This window comes from Camelina sativa, chromosome 18 (assembly GCF_030686135.1).
Source record: "Camelina sativa cultivar CO46 ecotype springtype chromosome 18, ASM3068613v1".
Taxonomy (NCBI): domain Eukaryota; kingdom Viridiplantae; phylum Streptophyta; class Magnoliopsida; order Brassicales; family Brassicaceae; genus Camelina; species Camelina sativa.
The window spans coordinates 4329792-4349322 of record NC_141897.1 but is presented as its reverse complement, the minus strand read 5'-3'; the positions used below and the strand labels follow the sequence as shown (position 1 = coordinate 4349322).

The window sequence follows — 19531 nt, the reverse complement described above, 5'->3', positions numbered from 1 at the left end:
TTAAGGATCGGCTAGATGATCGTGTTAATGGCTGGTCTGCAAAGTGTTTGTCGAAGGGTGCCAAGGAAATTATGATTAAATCAGTGGCTTTGGCATTACCTACCCATGTTATGTCGTGTTATAAGCTACCTCAGGAACCAACAACTAAGTTAACAAGTGCAATTTCCACTTTCTGGTGGAAGTCCAATGACAAAGCTCGTGGTATGCATTGGGTTGCGTGGGACAAACTATGTAAAGATAAAGCTGAAGGGGGACTTGGCTTCCGAGCTCTGGAACAATTTAATGAGGCTATGTTGGCCAAACAGTTTTGGCGTCTAATTCAATACCCAACGTCTTTAATGGCTAAGGTGATGAAAAGTCGATATTTCAGGAACAAACATCCTCTTATGGCAAAAAAACCATATAATCCGTCCTTTGCTTGGAGAAGTATTTATTCCATCAAGGGATTGGTGGAGCAGGGGGCGCGATGGACGGTAGGCTTTGGCAATTCCATTTCGGTTTGGCATGACCCATGGATACCGGATATTCGCCCTAGACCGGCGAATGGTCGAGGGAGGTTGTGGCTTCCGAGTTTAATGGTTAATCATTTAATTAACCCGGAGACTAAGAATTGGCATCTACCTACTTTGGAGGAGTTTTTTGATCCGGGGGATATACAACTAATCCAGAGTATGCCAGTTAGTAGAACTCATCAACCGGATAGATTAATATGGCATTATACTAAATCTGGGAAATATTCGGTCAAATCAGGTTACCGGTTAGCTCGGAAATTAATTATGGATGTAGAGTATGGGCCGACGTGTACGGCTTTGCGGACCCAATCGTGGAAACTTGATGTACCGTCCAAGATCCAACACTTTTTTTGGCAGATTGGTTCGGGTACTCTACCTGTGTTGGAGCGTCTTGCACATCGGGGTGTTCGTTGTGACACCGTGTGTAAGAGATGCGATTCTGCAGTGGAAACTATAAACCATGCGCTCTTTGAGTGCCCTAGGTCTCGATGTATTTGGGAGTTGTCGCCTATACGGATGGACCAGGGGGGTTTTCCATACACATCGATTTATGCAAATTTAGACTTTATTTTTTGGCGGACGTCTTCGCAATCCGGGTCTCGGATATCGGCATTCAACTACCTTGGATTATTTGGTCAGTTTGGAAAGATAGGAATAAAAACGTTTTCCAGGGTATTGAGGTAGAATCTCTTGAGATTTTGAATCAAGCGGCTACGGAGAAATTATTGTGGGAGGAGGCCAAGTCTTACTCAGTGAATTATCTGGATCCTCCATCTTTTTCGGAGGACAAAGGTTTGTCTCCCCGATGCTAATTTGATGGTTCTTGGAAAGGTACAGATCCCTACCAGGGTTTGGGCTGGTGGGGCTGCAATGGAGAGCTTACAACGATCCTGTTGGGAGCATGGAGTCACCGTCGGAGTATATCACCTCTACACGCAGAATTACAAGCGTTGATCTGGGCTATGGAGTCTTTACTGGTGGCTGGAGTCGATTGTCAGGCTTTTGAGACGGATAGCGTAGAGCTAACGGCGATGGTGCAGACGCCGGAAGACTGGCCGGCTTTTTCTAATCTTCTGGAGGATTTCTCACTGCTTCGAAGTTCCTATACCTCCTTCACCCTCACCAGGATTCCACGAGACGCTAATGTCAGAGCCGATTGCCTAGCTCGATCTTCACGATCTCTACCTTCAGAATCTACCTTTGTAAACTCGTTTCCTCCTGTTTGGGCAACCAATCTTGGAGTTCTATTTTAATATTTATAGTTTGGTTGGGAAAAAAAAAATCAGGTCTCACTACAAATATTATCTAAATTTAAAACCAGAAAATATAAATCTCTTTGCAAAATTTTAGGTTAAAAATCAGCTTTAAAAACAAGTTTAGATTGTTCACAAAATTACTGAATCAAATCTCTGTGCAAGAAGTAATTTTGCTCATCAAAAGGTTTAATCAGGAAAATCAATTCTATTCTCATATCAATTTATTTTCCTAGGTTATTAATTCTAGATGGCCAATCAAGGATTAATATGAAGAACAACCTATGATGAAGATCTAGAAAGATAATGAATCCTAAATAAACAGATCTAATAAATCATAAAATCCCTGTGAAAAACCCTGAACATAACAAGCAAACTACTCAGACATATTCAATGAAGAACAAAACATAATTCTGAATAATAAGCAATTGAGATTAAAAGAGTAAAGAGGGAGTTTATGAATTCTTCTCTCAAAGCAGTTCAGATCTCTCTCCCAAAAGCTCTCAAAATCTTACAGGGTTGCAGAAAATAAAAATTGCTAGAATAAAACTTTTTGTTTGGGTTTTCTAAAACCCAAAAATACTATTTATATGTCCTAAAACACGTCAGAGACTTGTATTGCAAATATGGAAAACTTCGGGCAACTTTGTAAAACTTCCAAATTTGTGATTCTTCATCGGCTGAAGAGGGTGTCGACCGATGCTCCTAAGTGGTGTCGATCGATGCCCTTGTTTTGATCCGAGTCCAAATTGATTCTTCGAAATTTATGCTCCAAAATGATCCAAAATTCTCCACTACTCCTTTTGTGCCAAAGTCCTAGAAAACCTGCAAAGACTAAAAAACATCCTAGAAAACAAATCAAAAGACTCAAAAATACTCCTTATATCATAGTTAAAAACCACAAAAACCATGGAGTAACATTATTAAGTGTAGATACCAAACCTCGATCTGAAGTTACTTTTTGCTTCAACCGACTTCTTCAAAGTCTTAGAAGGTCAAAAAAGACAAGACTTTCAACCTTCTGCTTCATCTAGCAGTCATCCTTCGGTTGAGCAACATTTGTATCCAAGATACAAGCTTGACAAAAACTTTTATACTCTTCACGTAACTAGCCACCCAAGAGGACAAAAAAACAAACCTTTCACCTTAGGTAAACAACTTTTAGTCTGGATATCAATCCCTTTTATGAAGTTACCTTCGTTAGCAAAAAAATTGAAAGCCAATTAGGATGATTGCTAGCTACATACGACTGCAGTCTTGACCCTGTTAACACACTATTGGCAATTTCAAAATCTCCTCGGTTGCAGCTTGGAGGTTCCATTAGAACAAACCAGTTAGGTTTTTCTTTTGTAAAACTTAAAAGTTCAGCTATGTGACCGACAATAGCTGGCCATTCTTTTGGTTTATTAAGAGCATGAATAATGTATAAAGAGGAAGCACCAAAAGTAATCTTCTGAAAATGATGCTTGTCCAGGATGTCTAAGGCCCATTCCCAACTTTTTATTTTTGCATCAAAGAAGGAATAAACCTGAGAATAAGATCTGCGATTATGAAGTAAGACTTTACCAAACGAGTCTCTTACCACCCATGAGGCTCCAGATCAGGCTTTCTTTTTTGACCACGCACAACCAATATTGCATTTAAGCTCTCCAACCTGAGGAGGAGTCCATCTATGCTTCTGAGAATACTTTTGCTCAATTACTTGTAAAGCTTTTCTATTCGCCAACAACCACTAATTCCCGTCTTCAAAAGATTTATCAACAATTTTATTCACGAAAGCACCTTCTCCTTCAAATAGAATTTTGTTTCTATTTTTCCACAAGATCCACGGAATCCACGAATTGACAAATCTTAAATCTTGAGGAGTATCTTTAACCTGAGAAATATGCATTAAGTGACTCATATTTGCAAAGATTGAATTCCCAAAACCTGTTTCTGGAGATGGTACATTAGATACAGCTCACACTTGTCGGGCTAAAGGACATTGAAACAGTATGTGGTTAACTGTATCAATCTCTTCTCCACACATTAAACATCCATCTCTTGCATTAATGCCTCTTGTTCTCAGTCTATCTTCAACAGCTATAGATCCTTTTAAAGCTTTCCACATAAACACTTTGATTTTTGGTGCCGTTTGCGTTGTCCAATTGTATTAAACAGAAGAGTTAGTGAAGGACATGTCTCAGCTTCCTTGAACAGATGATGATGAGTCTTTCTATTACTTAGATCATAACCAGACTTAACAGAATATACGTCATTATTTGTTTTTGACCAACAAAAAGAGTCTCCATTCTCAAGTAGAGGTCTTTTTCTTGAAATTATTCGAATCTCATCCTGTGGAAACAATTCCTTCAATCTGTTCCACTTTCAATCCTTGTGTGAGGATCTATAAGATACTTCACTTGCAGCTTAATATCCATCAACGAATGAAGATTTAAAGCTCTTCTGGGGTTTTCATCAAAAATCCACTTATTTATCCATACACTAGTGTTCCTGCCATTACCAATGACTCTTTTCAAGCCTTGATTCAATAAGTCATGACCATAAAGAATGCTTCTCCAGGCATACAAAGGACAAGTTCCAAAGGTAGCATTCAGAAAGTTTGTATTCAAAAAATATCTTCTCTTGAAGATTTGAGAAAAGAGATTGTCTTTATCATTGAGTAATCTCCAAGCTTGTTTTGCTAACAGAGCCTGATTAAAACACTGAAGATCTTTAAAATCAATGCCTCCAAGCACCTTAGGCATTGAAAGCTTTTGCCAACTTACCCAATGAATATTTTTAGTATTCTGCAAATCATTCCACCAAAAATTTATCATGATGCTTGTCAAGCTTTTACAGAAACTAATAGGCAACTTAAAACATGTCATTGCATAAACTGGCAATGCCATTGCAATAGATTTTAACAATATCTCTTTGCCACCTTGAGATAATGTTTTTGCATACGATCCAGACATCCTATCTTGTAACTTATCTTTAATAAAAATATACTCTCTCTAAATTTTCTCTGCCTTCTCTCTAAGCTTTCTTCGTTAAACAAAAAAAAAATCTTGCCGTCCCTAGTATAAGAACTTCTAACTCAAAAAGGATCTTCATTCTAATTGAGCTGAGCCTGTGACCGAAGATATTCCCATTTTCTGTCGGCTTGTTTCAAAAATCTTTCTCTGATTGCTGTTGTTATCTCAATTGGTGTTCTTCCTCTTTTGAAGATCTTCTAGGTCTTCGGTTCCCCTTCTTTACTTTTCGTGGTGTGGTTTGGTTTTTCTTAAGTTTTCAAAGCTTGGTATGGATCTTCATAAAGCTATTCAAGCGATGTCAATTGAAGATGATAAACCCCTTACTCTCTTGAATCAATCAAAGTTCTGTTCAAGTGAACGAAATTGTTGCAGTGTTATGGGTAGGTTTTTGAATCCTACAAATGAGAGGATGTCTAATTGGATATTAGATATGTCTAGATTATGGAGATTGAACAACAGAGTTCGAGGTGTAGCTCTATCTCAAGAGAGATTTCAGTTTATCTTCAAATCTTTAGATGATTTAGATGAAATCTTAAAGACAGGAGTCTGGACTCATGATGATTGGTGTGTGTTTATGGAAAAATGGATTGAAAAGCCTCAAGATGATTATTTGATGTTTCTTCCACTGTGGATTCGTCTCCGCAATATTCCAATCAATTATTACACTAAGGAGAAGATTCAAGAGGTAGCAGAGTGTCTTGGTAAGGTGTTAAAGATAGAGTTCGATTCTGAAAAATCGCAAGCTCAAGTCTATGTCCGTGTTCAAGTCCTATTTGATGTTAGAAAGCCGTTAAGAAACTCTAAAGCTATTCAGCTTCCCTCTGGTGAAATTGTGTCAATCAGCTTTGATTATGAGAGAGTTAGGAAAAGATGTTTTCTATGTCAAAGGTTAACTCATGAGAAAACTCTGTGCCCGTTTAAGCAATCTGACGAAACGAAAGTTTCCTCCGAGATCTCAAAAAGCATAGATAAGAAGAAAGGAGTTTTCCTAGAGAATGATTTTCAACCCTTCCCTATCATACTCCTCCAAAACTACTTGCAAATGCCATGAAAGGATCTTTATCTCAATACAAGTCAGCTTTACCTGAGAAGATTGATGATGATTTCTTAACAGATTCTGCTGATTTTAATTTCTCTACTAGCTTCAAATCAGGTTTCTTAGATGATGGTTCTTCGGGTTTAAGTCGAAAACAAAAAAAAATCTGAGAAAAAGAAAGCCTTTCTTGTTGGGAAAATATAAAGCTAATTATGATGGATCAAAGGGTGAAAAGGTTAGCGTTAATAATAATAAAAATCACTTTGATAAAGTGTTCAAGCGGAAAGCTCAAGCTTCAGGGTCAAAATCTTCAAAAAGTCTCAAAAGAGACAACAATACGGTGGTTCCAGGTGAATCGCTGCTGGATCAATAGGTCTTTTGAGTTGGAATTGTCAGGGTTTGGGGAACCCTTGGATAATTAGGCATCTAAAGGAAATAAGAAAGGATCTTTTTCCAAATGTTTTATTCCTCATGGAGACGAAGAACTCTATTGATTTTGTAAAAAAAGTTTTTAATTGGCTTGGTTATGATATGTTTCATACAGTAGAACCTGAAGGTACAAGTGGAGGTTTGGCAATCTTGTGGAAAAATCAGCTGGAAATCAAATTTTGAATGGTGTAAAAAGGTGGTTTGTTTCTTGTGTGTATGGTAATCCAGTACCTAAGTTAAGACATTTACTGTGGGATCAGCTTAGTCAGATTGGTATCAGCAGAAAAGAAGCTTGATGTATGATAGGTGACTTTAATGAAATCCTTTCCAATAAGGAGAAGTTGGGTGGTCCTCTTAGGTTATTGTCTTCCTTTTGCCTTTCAAAAGAATGGGATATGCATGAGATGGGTAGCACTGGTAATGGTTTTACTTGAGGAGGAACAAGGAACTCTCAATTGATTCAATGTAAACTCGACAGATGCTTTGGAAATCCTGTTGTTCAATGTTTCCTAATTCTCATCAATGGTTTTTTGAGAAATTAGGATCAGATCATAGACCAGTATTAGTTAAGTTCATTGATGATCAAGAACTGTTCTGTGGTCAGTTTAGATTCGATAAAAGAAAGGCAGATAATCCTTCTCTTGAAGCTGTGATTCAAAGATCCTGGAATAGTGATATATCAAGAGGTACCCACTCTTCTGTTTTTAGCATTGTAGAGTGTAAAAGATGTATAAGTATTTGGAAGAGGTCTGCTGATTTCAATGCCAAAAATAGAATTCAGAGACTAAGAAAGGAATTGGATGATCAACTTAGTTTTAGGTTTCCTTGTTGGAAGAGAATTGCAGTGATTAAAGAGAATTTGAGCATTGCTTTTAATGAAGAGGAAATCTTTTGGAGACAAAAGAGTAGAGAGAAATGGCTATTGGAAGGAGACAACAATACTCATTTCTTTCAAGCGGTTGTTCAATCTAATAGGGTGAGGAATTCCTTGAACTTCTTGGTAGATGAGAATGGTGTTCAGAAAACTTTAAATAAAGAAAAAGGTCAGATTGCCTCCTTATACTTCAATAAGTTGTTTAAATCCTCTTCTCCTATCAACCTGTCACCATTTCTAGAAGGGTTTCAAGCTAAAGTTACATCATCAATGAATCAAGAGCTACTTAAGGAAGTTACAGAAGATGAGATTTACAAAGCAGTATTTTCAATTGATAAAGAGAAGACTCCTGGTCCTCATGGATTCACTGCTATTTTCTTTCAGAAATACTGGTATGTAGTAAAATATCGGGTTATTGAAGAGGTGCTAGGTTTCTTTAAATCAGGTGTGCTTCCTGAAGGGTGGAACCATACTCATCTTTGTCTTATTCCAAAGGTTCTAAATCCTCAAAAAATGACAGATTTGAGACCCATAAGTTTGTGCTCGGTGTTATATAAGGTTATCTCTAAGATCATCTCAAGTAGATTGAAAAGGTATCTTTCAGACATTGTCTCTCCAATTCAATCTGCATATGTGGCTGACAGGTCAATCTCTGATGATATTCTGATTGCCCATGAAATCATTCATAGTTTGCAAACTAATACTCAGATCTCTAGTGAGTTTATGGCATTTAAAATAGACATGTCTAAAACTTATGATAGAGTGGAATGGTTTTTCTTGGAAGGAATTCTCTTAGCTTTAGGATTTGATAAGAAGTGGATTTCTTGGATAATGGGTTGTGTAACTTCAGTCACTTACTCAGTTCTAATCAATGGTCAACCTTTTGGTTACATTAAGCCGGAAAGAGGCATTAGGCAAGGAGACTCTCTTTCGCCCTTTCTATTTGATCTATGTACGGAAGCTTTGATCCACTTGCTAAATCAAGCTAACAGAAATGGTAGAGTTGCAGGGATTAGATTTAACATGCTGGTCCATCAGTCAATCATCTCCTCTTTGCTGATGATACGCTTTTAATATGTAAAGCTAATAAAGAAGAATGTGATGAAATTATCCTTTGTTTATCTAAGTATGAAAGATTATCAAGTCAGGTGACCAATTTAGATAAATCGGCAATTACTTTTGGAGTAAATGTTGCAGATAATATCAAGGATTAGGTCAAGATCAGATCAGGGATTCATTTAGAAGGTGGCACAGAAAGTTATATGGGTTTACCATAATGTCTGAGTGGATTTCAACAACAATTACTGGGTTTTATTAAAGATAAGTTACAAGATAGGATGTTTGGATGGTATGCAAAAACATTATCTCAAGGTGGCAAAGAGATATTGTTAAAATCTATTGCAATGGCATTACCAGTTTATGCAATGACATGTTTTAAGTTGCATATTAGTCTCTGCAAAAGCTTGACAAGCATCATGATGGATTTTTGGTGGAATAATTTGCAGAATACTAAAAAGATTTATTGGGTAAGTTGGCAAAAGCTTTCAATGCCTAAGGTGCTTGGAGGCATTTGGTTTTAAAGATCTTCAATGTTTTAATCGGGCTCTATTAGCAAAACAAGATTGGAGATTACTCAATGATAAAGACAATCTCTTTTCTCAAATCTTCAAGAGCAGATACTTTTTGAATACAGACTTTTTGAATGCTACCTTTGGAACTCGTCCTTCGTATGCCTGGAGAAGCATTCTTTATGGTCGTGACTTATTGAATCAAGGCTTGAAAAGAGTCATTGGTAATTGCAGGAACACTAGTGTTTGGATAGATAAGTGGATTTTTGATGAAAACCCCAAAAGAGCTTTAAATCTTCATTCGTGGATGGATATTAAGCTTCAAGTGAAGTATCTTATAGATCCTCACACAAGGAATTAGAAGTGGAACAGATTGAAGGAATTGTTTCCACAGGATGAGATTCGAATCATTTCAAGACAAAGACCTCTACTTAAGAATGAAGACTCTTTTTGTTGGTCAAGAACAAATAATGGCATATATTCTGTTAAGTCTGGTTATGATCTAAGTAGTAGAAAGACTCATCATCATCTGTTCAAGGAAGCTGAGACATGTCCTTCACTAAGTCCTCTGTTTAATACAATTTGGACAACGCAAACGGCACCAAATCAAAGTGTTTATGTGGAAAGCTTTAAAAGGAGCTATAGCTGTTGAAGATAGACTGAGAACAAGAGGCATTAATGCAAGAGATGGATGTTTAATGTGTGGAGAAGAGATTGATACAGTTAACCACATACTGTTTCAATGTCCTTTAGCCCGACAAGTGTGAGCTGTATCTAATGTACCATCTCCAGAAACAGGTTTTGGGAATTCAATCTTTGCAAATATGAGTCACTTAATGCATATTTCTCAGGTTAAAGATACTCCTCAAGATTTAAGATTTGTCAATTCGTGGATTCCGTGGATCTTGTGGAAAAATAGAAACAAAATTCTATTTGAAGGAGAAGGTGCTTTCGTGAATAAAATTGTTGATAAATCTTTTGAAGACGGGAATCAGTGGTTGTTGGCGAATAGAAAAGCTTTACAAGTAATTGAGCAAAAGAATTCTCAGAAGCATAGATGGACTCCTCCTCAGGTTGGAGAGTTTAAATGCAATATTGGTTGTGCCTGGTCAAAAAAGAAAGCCTTATCTGGAGCCTCATGGGTGGTAAGAGACTCGTTTGGTAAAGTCTTACTTCATAGTCGCAGATCTTATTCTCAGGTTTATTCCTTCTTTGATGCAAAAATAAAAAGTTGGGAATGGGCCTTAGACAACATGAACAAGCATCATTTTCAGAAGATTACTTTTGGTGCTTCCTCTTAAGACATTATTCATGCTCTTAATAAACCAAAAGAATGGCCAGCTATTGTAGGTCACATAGCTGAACTTTTAAGTTTTACAAAAGAAAAACCTAACTGGTTTGTTCTAATTGAACCTCCAAGCTGCAACAGAGGAGCTTTTGAAATTGCCAATAGTGTGTTAACAAGGTCAAGACTGCAGTCGTATGTAGCTAGCAATCATCCTAATTGGCTTTCAACTTTTTTTGCTAACGAAGGTAACTTCAGAAAGGGGATTGATACCTAGACTAAAAGTTGTTTACCTAAGGTGAAAGGTTTGTTTTTTTGTCCTCTTGGGTGGCTAGTTACGTGAAGAGTATAAAAGTTTTTGTCAAGCTTGTATCTTGGATACAAATGTTGCTCAACCGAAGGATGACTGCTAGATGAAGCAGAAGGTTGAAAGTCTTGTCTTTTTTGACCTTCTAAGACTTTGAAGAAGTCGGTTGAAGCAAAAAGTAACTTCAGATCGAGGTTTGGTATCTACACTTAATAATGTTACCTATGGTGAAAGGTTTGGTTCTTTTTGTCTTCTTGTTTCGTTGATTACATGAAGAGGGAAGTTTTTTTTTTATATTATTCTTTTCTTTCTCCTTGACTTGAGAACTAGTTTGGTTGACTGGTGCTTTATCAATGAGAAATTTCTAGCATATCTTCTTCTATTTGGTTTTAACTTTTTCTTCTTTTAACCTCTTAGTCTTTATATATTACTTTCTTTTTACCTCTTTTAAATATTCTGAAACCTTCTTAAGTATCCTCTTTACTCATTTTCTTTATATCTCTCCTTTACAAATATTACTTAAGGTAAACCTTTCTACCTTATCCTTCTCTTCTTTCTGTCTCTTACCTCTTAATCTTTATATATTACTTTCTTTTTACCTCTTTTAAATATTTTGAAACCTTCTTCTTAAGTATCCTCTTTACTCATTTTCTTTATATCTCTCCTTTACAAATATTACTTAAGGTAAACCTTTCTACCTTATCCTTCTCTTCTTTCTGTCTCTTACAATTTGGACAACGCAAACGACACCACATACTATTTGGAATTACTGATTGTCTTAGGTTCTTTCGAAGAATCAGGTTTAGATCTGGAGAAACAACAATGATTAGATTTCAGTATGAGCGGCTTAGGAGAATCTGTAGCAACTGTTATAGAATGACTCACCACATGAATCTTTGTCCATTTCTTCAGTAGCCTCCGAGTAATAGGATTAATCCTACGATTTCAGAAAGACTTGTTCAGAATAGAGTTGTTGAGAATGATGAGTCAAACAGAGATAATATCAATTCTCAGTCTCATATATCGGATAGATCATTTCCAGCACCAATCTCTCAACCTCCAAGAGTGGATACTCCTCCTCCTAAACCAGAGGAATTAGCTCATGTTAGTCCTTACTTTCAAGATTTCAAAGCTGAAAATGTTCAACACCTTGCAGTACCAATTCCTCTTCATGCATCAAGGCTGAGAATGTGATAGTAGGATTTTCACCCAGGGTATCAATTCCCTATGCAGTTGTAGTACAAAGGGTTATCAATCCAAATGGTTGTTATGCTAGCAGATAAGATATGATCAGAACTATGCAAGTCAAGCCAAGCAATAGTTGGGTTTGATCTAACAATCCTAAAATAAACAAAAGAAAGCAAATGAACAAGAACCACACGACCTAAGCACTCGATGCAAGCATTAGAGTACAGGATTGGGTGGGGTGATCGAGTGAACAAGATAAACAAGAACAGCTCGAAGGTATACTCGAAGCAGGTGATTGTGTACCGGTTCGGGTAAGGTATCGAGTGATGAATAAAAATGCAAACAATCTAAATACGAAAGCTCCTAAGGATGGGGTAATCGACTCCTAAGTGTTCCTAACCAATATGGATGTCCTACATGCCTCAAGTAAATATTCTCTAGACAATGAATCTCTAAAATCTTGTTAAAACACTCTCGTGATAGAAACAATAAACCTTAATCACTTCTCTACCCAACTCTCGTTGGAGAAACATGACCAAGCAGGCAATACAAACCGATCCATTATTGTCAATAAACCCCTTATTCATCTAATCTCTTAGGCTAAGTGAGTAAATCTCTAGCATTGATTAATTCAAGCGTTTCATCTACACTTTTCGGTGGTAAAACGCCTTAGATCTAATCTCAACCTCTCGGTCTGTTGATAGCATTAAGAACACCAATCTAGAAAGGAATTTATAAAACACAAATATTAAAGCTAAGACAACCTAACCGATCAAGAACACAAAATCGTCTATCCCATCCCTAGAAACTTTACTACACTACTCAGATCTCATTGCAGAAAACACAAAAGCATTGATAAAAAAAAATTGCATTGTATTAAAAATACAGTAGGGTAGAAGAGTATAGAATCCAAAATGCAAAAAGAAAAAAAATAAATCCTAACAAAAGTGTAGAAAGAGTTTTGAGTCGCTCAATTCTCTCCCAGAAGTTCTCGCTCTCTGTTCTGAGGGTCTGCGGCGTGCTAGGGCGAGAGGAAGAAGAGGGGGTTTATATATGGAAACCCATTAACCCTAGCTTCCCAGTCCTGCCCGAGGGTCTGCTCGATGAGGTGCACGAGGATGAGCTCGGGTTGCACTTCGTGTAGGCTCTTGGATTGTTCTTCCTGTTCTTAGATCCTCCTTGATCGGGTTGGTGTTCGGGCTGTTCTTCCTGCTCCATAGTTCCTTCGGGCATATACTCGGATTTGACCTTATTTCTCCCCATTTTCGGCTCTTAAGCACCTGTTTTCATCCAAAATATGCAAATGCAAGAATGCAACACCCTAAATGGCCCAAATGTGGATTCCTACAGTAAATTACCTAAAAATGCTAAGGTTAGGGTAAAAACAATGCAAAATATGGACAAAAAGGATGCTTAAAACATGTAAATTAGAGAGTTATCATAATGCAATCCTCAAATGGTTCTAATGTAACTTCATCTGATGTTCATGAAAGCACTTCAAAAGCTTTAAAGAATTCTGGATTTGGTGAGTCATCAAAATATGAAATCGGTGAGTCATCCAAACATCCAAGATCTGAAATAATTAAAGATGGAGAAAAAAAGCTAAAACAAAAGTTTCAAATTTATGAAGATGGGGAATTCAGCTACCTCCAAAGAAAAGATAATGCTACCTCCAAAGAAAAGATAATTTCACTCTTTCAGATATGTCAATCACTTTTTGGCGAGCTTGCAGTATCTTAGGCAGGATTAGTAAGAAGTTTGTTTACTTTTCAAGTATGGTTAGCATTATTTGGATCCTGCTTGTCTATAATGCAGGTGGAAGATGAAGAAAAGGTTGCAAATCAGTTTGTACTGATCTTTGTTCATCTTTTTGGCTAGATTAGGTGTTGATTTTATTGATCTAATCTTAATCTTAGATGAAAGAAGGTTCAGCCACTTTTAGTTTAAGTTAAAATGAGATTATCTTTCTTCTTGTGATAATCCATCTTTTGTAATAGGTGAAATGTGGAGGTTACCACAGTTGTAATATTGGCTACTTATAATAAAATCAGACTTGAGAAAAAAAAAAAAAAAAAAAAAGAGAAAAATACAAGCAGCCAGGTCCTCGTGTGTTTTTTTTGGGTCTACCCCATAATAATTAACAAGTATGTTGATGGCCTTAAAATTTGATTCAGTACGCACAACTAAAGTTTAATTTTCTATATACTCTCAACTTGGATTTCTTTTAAAATAAGAATTGATACGCTCAAAATGTAATATCATAATGGTATTAACAGCTTTGTAGTTATAATACGTTAAGAGTCGAATTTACAAAGATTCTAGATGCATATAATAGATTTCATGATCTTTCAATTATACTAAACAGTAATTGTAATTTAAGGTAATAAAGCAAAAACATAATTAAAGTTTTGAAATTCAGATAAAATAAAAGCTAGGCCTAGAGACTAATCTCAAACTATTATAGAGTGTCAAATCAATCAATCAATAAGGATTCAATCAATTAATACAGTTCTTGAACTCTAAACACAATGGTAAAATAAATTAGTTTTCACTGTAAAATGTTATCTAAATTCAAAAATCAAAAAATCAAATCTCTTTGCAAATTCCAATAATCAAATCAACATTAAAGTTCAATTTTAGTTTGTTCACTAAATTGCAAAATTAAATCTTTTTGTAAAAAGCAATTTTGTTCATCAAAGATTTTTGTTGAGTAAAGAAATAAGGTTGAAATCTCTCTCAATAGGATTGAGTTATGGCTTGTCTCTTGAAAGCTCTCTGAATATCTCTCTCAATAGTCAATAGCAAAATAAAGCATAAGGGTTTTTTTTTTTTTTTGGACAAAGATTTGTTTTCATTAATCAACCAAAAATGAGTTCATACAAACCACAGAAATAAAGAGAATGCAGCTTAACACATAGTAAGAGCAACAAAAAGGGAAAAGCAAATACTACAAGAAGGTGGCTAAGGTAGCTCGACGAAGGATCCATGAAGACTTGGGAACCAAAGCTAGATAGCCAGATGGTGCAAGGGACAACACGCTTTGTCGAAAATTCATCCAAGCACAAAGCACTAGACAAAGTAATGGTCACGGTCAACAGACTAAGTGACGTTGATGAGGGTTCCAAGGCTAAGATTCCCGCTAGCACGGAAAGCAAAGGGTTGATCTGCATATCTACAAGGAAGAGGGTGGTTATGGTTCTACGATCTGGTGGGGTTTGCTTGAAGAGGTATCGACCCCCACTCCATGGAGTTGGGATCATAATGTCGTTACTCTTTAAGCTTTGAATTGAGCTTTCCCTGAAAAAGATAATTTTCTCATAAACCGATTTGTTAGGCAAGAGAGATGGAGAGCGAAGGTTGAAGAAGCTTCGGTAATCGCCTTTCCAAGGAGAAGGTATCATAATGCCGATCTTTCTTAACCTGTGCTTCATGCTTATTGGCGACTGATGGTAGGTGAAACGACCTGACCCATTTTTTTTTTGTTTTTAATAATAAATAATAATAATATAAATAACTATGACTAGTGGTCCCATATCCACTAGCCACCTAACCACAATCACAAACAACAGCGGAATAACAATACCAATTAAATAACCAACTGAACCAATAATCCAATATTAGATAAGTCATGGTCATGCACTCACCTTAGCCAACAAAGAGATCTAAGCCCAAAGGACGAAGCTACCACCACAGAAACCTTCCCACCACGTTCCTAACCTTGGATCTTCATTCTCACAGCAAGATCTCTCCAAAAATGCCTTCAAAACTCACAAACTCTCACAAGAACTCTTAGAAACTGTTTTCTCCTCTTTCTCTCTCAAAAACAACAAACGGCGACCAAGACAACAATAAAACATGACCTAGGTCGTTTTCCCACTTAAATATCTCGGTTCAATGGTTTTTTCTAAACCAAACCGGTCCAAATCGATAATTAAATCAATCTGGTCGAACCAGGAATAAGTGGTGTCAACCGACACCACATGAGTGTCGATCGACCCCACCCCCCAAAACGCAGTGTTTTGGTTCGCGGGCGTTATAATTCTCCCCCACCAAAATAGATTCGTCCTCGAATCTCGAACAACACTCAGCCAAGGACTCATGTGCTACCGACTCCACGGCCCGCACTCCTCCGTCTGATATAGGTGATAGACTCACGCTTCAGGCGTTATTTGCTCTCGACTTTTGGACTTTCCTTGTCTCATAGGCCTAAACCTTTAGTTTTTATTGGCTCTTCATCAGACCTAAGTCTGCATGCCATAATGTTGGCTCCTCATCGGGCCTAAACCCGCATGCCATAATGTATAAGGAGAAATCCAATATTCGTCTCTCGGGTCGTCACCCTACAGCGCGCCTTTGGATTGTCATCCGAAGTCGAGACAAAGTCTTGGAATATGGCAGTACTAGGAGAACCAAAGTCCCCCAAGAGTCGCGAGCAAACAATTCTGAACACGTCTGAGTCCTATTCCTAACAAGGTTCCCTTCCCGTGGCTCGCGTAAGACAACACAATGTCCTACCAACCACATATCCCCTCACTGGAATACCCCATGACCACACAAGGATCATCTCACTGCCCCACGGGCCGCTACAAAGGCCAAACAAATGTCCTAAACAGGACCGCCACAAACGCCAAACAAATGTCCTAACAGGACCGCCACCAAGGCCAAACAAATGTCCTAAACAGGACCGCCACAAAGGCCAAACAAATGTCCTCAACAGGACCGCCACCAAGGCCACTCGTCCCGAAGGACCGTCACGAAGACCATCTGTCCCGACGGACCGCCTCAACAGGCACTCTAGATAAACAGCCCGCCACGAAGGCCACACAATGGCTAAACAGCCCGCCAAAAAGGCCACACAATGGCTAAACAGCCCGCCACGAAGGACACACAATGGCTAAACAGCCCGCCACGAAGGCCACACAACGGCTAACAGCCCGCCACAAAGGCCACACAACGGGTAAACAGCCCGCCACAAAGGCCACACAAGCCCTCTCCTAGGCTCTCCGCCACCAAAAATTGACAAATTCTAACTCACATAAAACTTTCCATTTTTTAGCACTTACCACATCTGGAAACTTTCCACTTATAGAAACTTCTAATTCAGGAAACTTTCCTCCAAAACACTGCCTTGCGGAAATTTTGTACCCCAAACACCACCTCATCTTGTTACTGAGTCGCACAACCAACCACCCCAAGCGACCGAGTAACAAGAGAGATGGGCTGGAATACTCCATTCCCGCTCCAGCCACATACTACAGATGGGGCTAGGCAAGCTCAAGTCTTGGCTTGCTTCTCATACCACTTCTTAAATCTTGCCTTCATCCTCGCCTCAGGCTCCCAAGTCTGCTCCTCCACACCATCACAGTCCCACAGGACTCTCATCAAAGGAATCTTCTTCTTCCGAAGTTCCTTGATCCTCCTCTCGAGAACCCTCTGTAATCAATGCACAAGCGGAAACTCCCATCCTTCTTCTTAACGAATAACACCGGCGCTCCCCACGGTGATACACTAGGACGGATGAATCCCTTGCTCAACAAATCCTCTAGCTGCTTCTTCAGCTCTGCCATCTCATCTGGAGCCATCCTGTAAGGAGCCTTGGATAACGGTGTTGTTCCTGGTTCCAGTTCAATCGTAAAAGGATCAGACCGAGAAGATGGTAATCCCTGCAACGACTGGAACACGTCCTCAAACTCCTCTACAACCTGAATACCGCTAACCGTAGACTTCCCCACTGACTCTGGCATAGATAAAGTAACCAAATAAGCCTCACGGCCCTTCTCGATCATCTTCCCAGCCTGAATGGCCGAGATCACGAGACTCCCCGAAGTCGGTCTAATTCCCTGATAAACCAACATCCCTCCTGAACGCTCAAACTCCACTCTACCACGATGACAACCCAGATGAACCATATGCCGATGCAACCAGTCCATCCCCAAGATAACGTCTTACAACTCCACTGGGCTGATAAGCAAATCCGCAGGCCAAGACTCTCCCTCGATCTGAATGTCGATACCCCTCGCTCGACCAATGACCCTCAGAAACTTGCCTCCAGCAACTCTGACAACTCATGTACGCTCTCCGGGATTTCCCACGATACTCGCACTCTCTGCACACTCCGGGGTAATGAAGCTATGAATAGCTCCAAAATCAAACATAATGTGGGACTTAAACCCGCCCACCAACAAGGTCCCTACACAAACCTCATGTGTTGAGAACCTACACTTTATCACAGGACAACATAAAATCTGAACGTACTAAGAATTCATAAAGACAAAGTATCAGAGATTATACCTGTGATCACCCCGGCACTGGTTCCACCAGTCTGTACAGTCGTATGAACCTGTGGCGCCTGCTCAATCCGTGCCACCTGCTGCCCTCCCGGCTGCACCTGCTGCAACGCCGCCACTGCTACCGGCTGCAACTTGGGACAATAGGGCTTGATGTGCCCTGGCTCCCTGCAATAGTAGCACACACGATCTGCTGTCGACGGGGCACTCCTCTTGGGACAACTAGCAATCTTGTGATCCTTGCTCCCACACCTGAAGAAACTAGCACCACTCGACGTCTGCCTAGCCTTCCACTTCCTCTTGGTTCCCTGCGCAGGCTTACCGCCCTTGCTAGAACCTCCCCGATGCTGAGCCCTACTAGGCTGGACTGTTGGGCTAGCCGCCACTGACTGTGTCCGGATATCCTCCTCAATCCCTGCTGCAGTCTTGACCAGCTCTGCACGCGAAGTATAACTCCCCCTACAGTGAACCCTCAAGTCATCACATAGGGCCCTTAAGAACCTCCTGATCTGAGCCTCCTCAAACTCCATATCCGACCCCCATACCTCATAAGTCGACTGAACTCCAAGTCAAGCTCTTGCCCTGACCAAGTCCCCTGAGCTAGCTGAAGGAACTGCACCTCTAACCTATCCAGTGCCTCCTTAGGGAAATACTTGCGGTTGAACTCCAAGATGAAGTCAACCCAAGACATCTCCCTCTGCACTCTCCTGGTTGTCACAGAACTCCACCACAACTGAGCATCACCAGTCAAATAGTGAACCCCAATGTCCACCCAAAATCCCTCAGGACACCTCAGAGTATGGAGGTTACGTTCCACACTCCTCCTCCACGCATCCGCAACGGTAGGATCTGTACCTCCCGAAAACCGCTTGTTACCAATATGGCCCATCTCTGTCAGCATGCTGATATAACAAGAATGGACTCCCACATCCGCAGCCCTTGGTTGCCGCTCCTCCGCCACCACAGGTGGCAACCGTTCTAACAACTGTGCCAGCAAACCCGCAAGGTCGACACCCGGGACTCCACCCACTGGGACACCCACACATGGGGCCCTAACATCACTGGCTACTGGAGCATCAACACCGCCCCCTCCGGCCACACTCATGGAATCCCTCTGGACACCCTGCGACTCGCCGACACCCTCTGCTGTCACAATCTGGTCCGCAGTCTCACTAACCACTGGGACTCTGTCCCTACCACGACCACGTCCGCGTCCACGACCACGTCCGCGTCCACGACCACGACCAGCAACAGCATCCTCTCTAACCATCTGCACTACCATGAGCAGAAGGTTAAGCACACAATAAACAGAACACAAAAACAAAACTCACCGTGGAATCACACTGTAGGCTTGAAGAAGATGTTCTAGGACTCCATGCCACACACAATTGACTAACTCACATAATCAATCAAGACATGCAATCCCAGACAACACAACAGATACCTAGTGAACCCTAACCTAGAACCGTAAGGGCTCTGATACCAAACTGAAACGACCTGATCCATTTTTATTTTATTTTTAATAATAAATAATAATAATATAAATAACTATGACTAGTGGTCCCATACCCACTAGCCACCCAACCACAATCACAAACAACAGCGGAATAACAATACCAATTAAATAACCAACTGAACCAATAATCTAATATTAATCCATAATAGAATAACCAACAACCAATCCTAACCATTTCAATGTCAAACAACAGGAAACCAAGGAACCGACAACCTAATAAGTTCTAAAAACCCAACTCTAGGAACCTAGCAATGCCAGA

At 39.5% G+C, this 19531-nt stretch overlaps 2 protein-coding genes and 1 pseudogene across 2 annotated transcripts; 2 read left to right on the top strand and 1 right to left on the bottom strand.

Annotated features, from left to right (window-relative positions):
- Window positions 1–5050: 5050 nt before the first annotated feature.
- LOC104763132 (uncharacterized protein At4g02000-like) lies at window positions 5051–5833 on the top strand. The gene has a single exon (XM_010486548.2). It carries the CDS (start codon window positions 5051–5053, stop codon window positions 5831–5833), a length of 783 nt encoding a protein of 260 aa, XP_010484850.2.
- LOC147921510 (uncharacterized) lies at window positions 5830–10251 on the top strand (annotated as a pseudogene).
- A 4076-nt stretch (window positions 10252–14327) lies between these two features.
- On the bottom strand, window positions 14328–14900 carry LOC147921509 (uncharacterized). The gene has a single exon (XM_087497714.1). It carries the CDS (start codon window positions 14898–14900, stop codon window positions 14328–14330), a length of 573 nt encoding a protein of 190 aa, XP_087353840.1.
- Between the last annotated feature and the right edge of the window lie 4631 nt (window positions 14901–19531).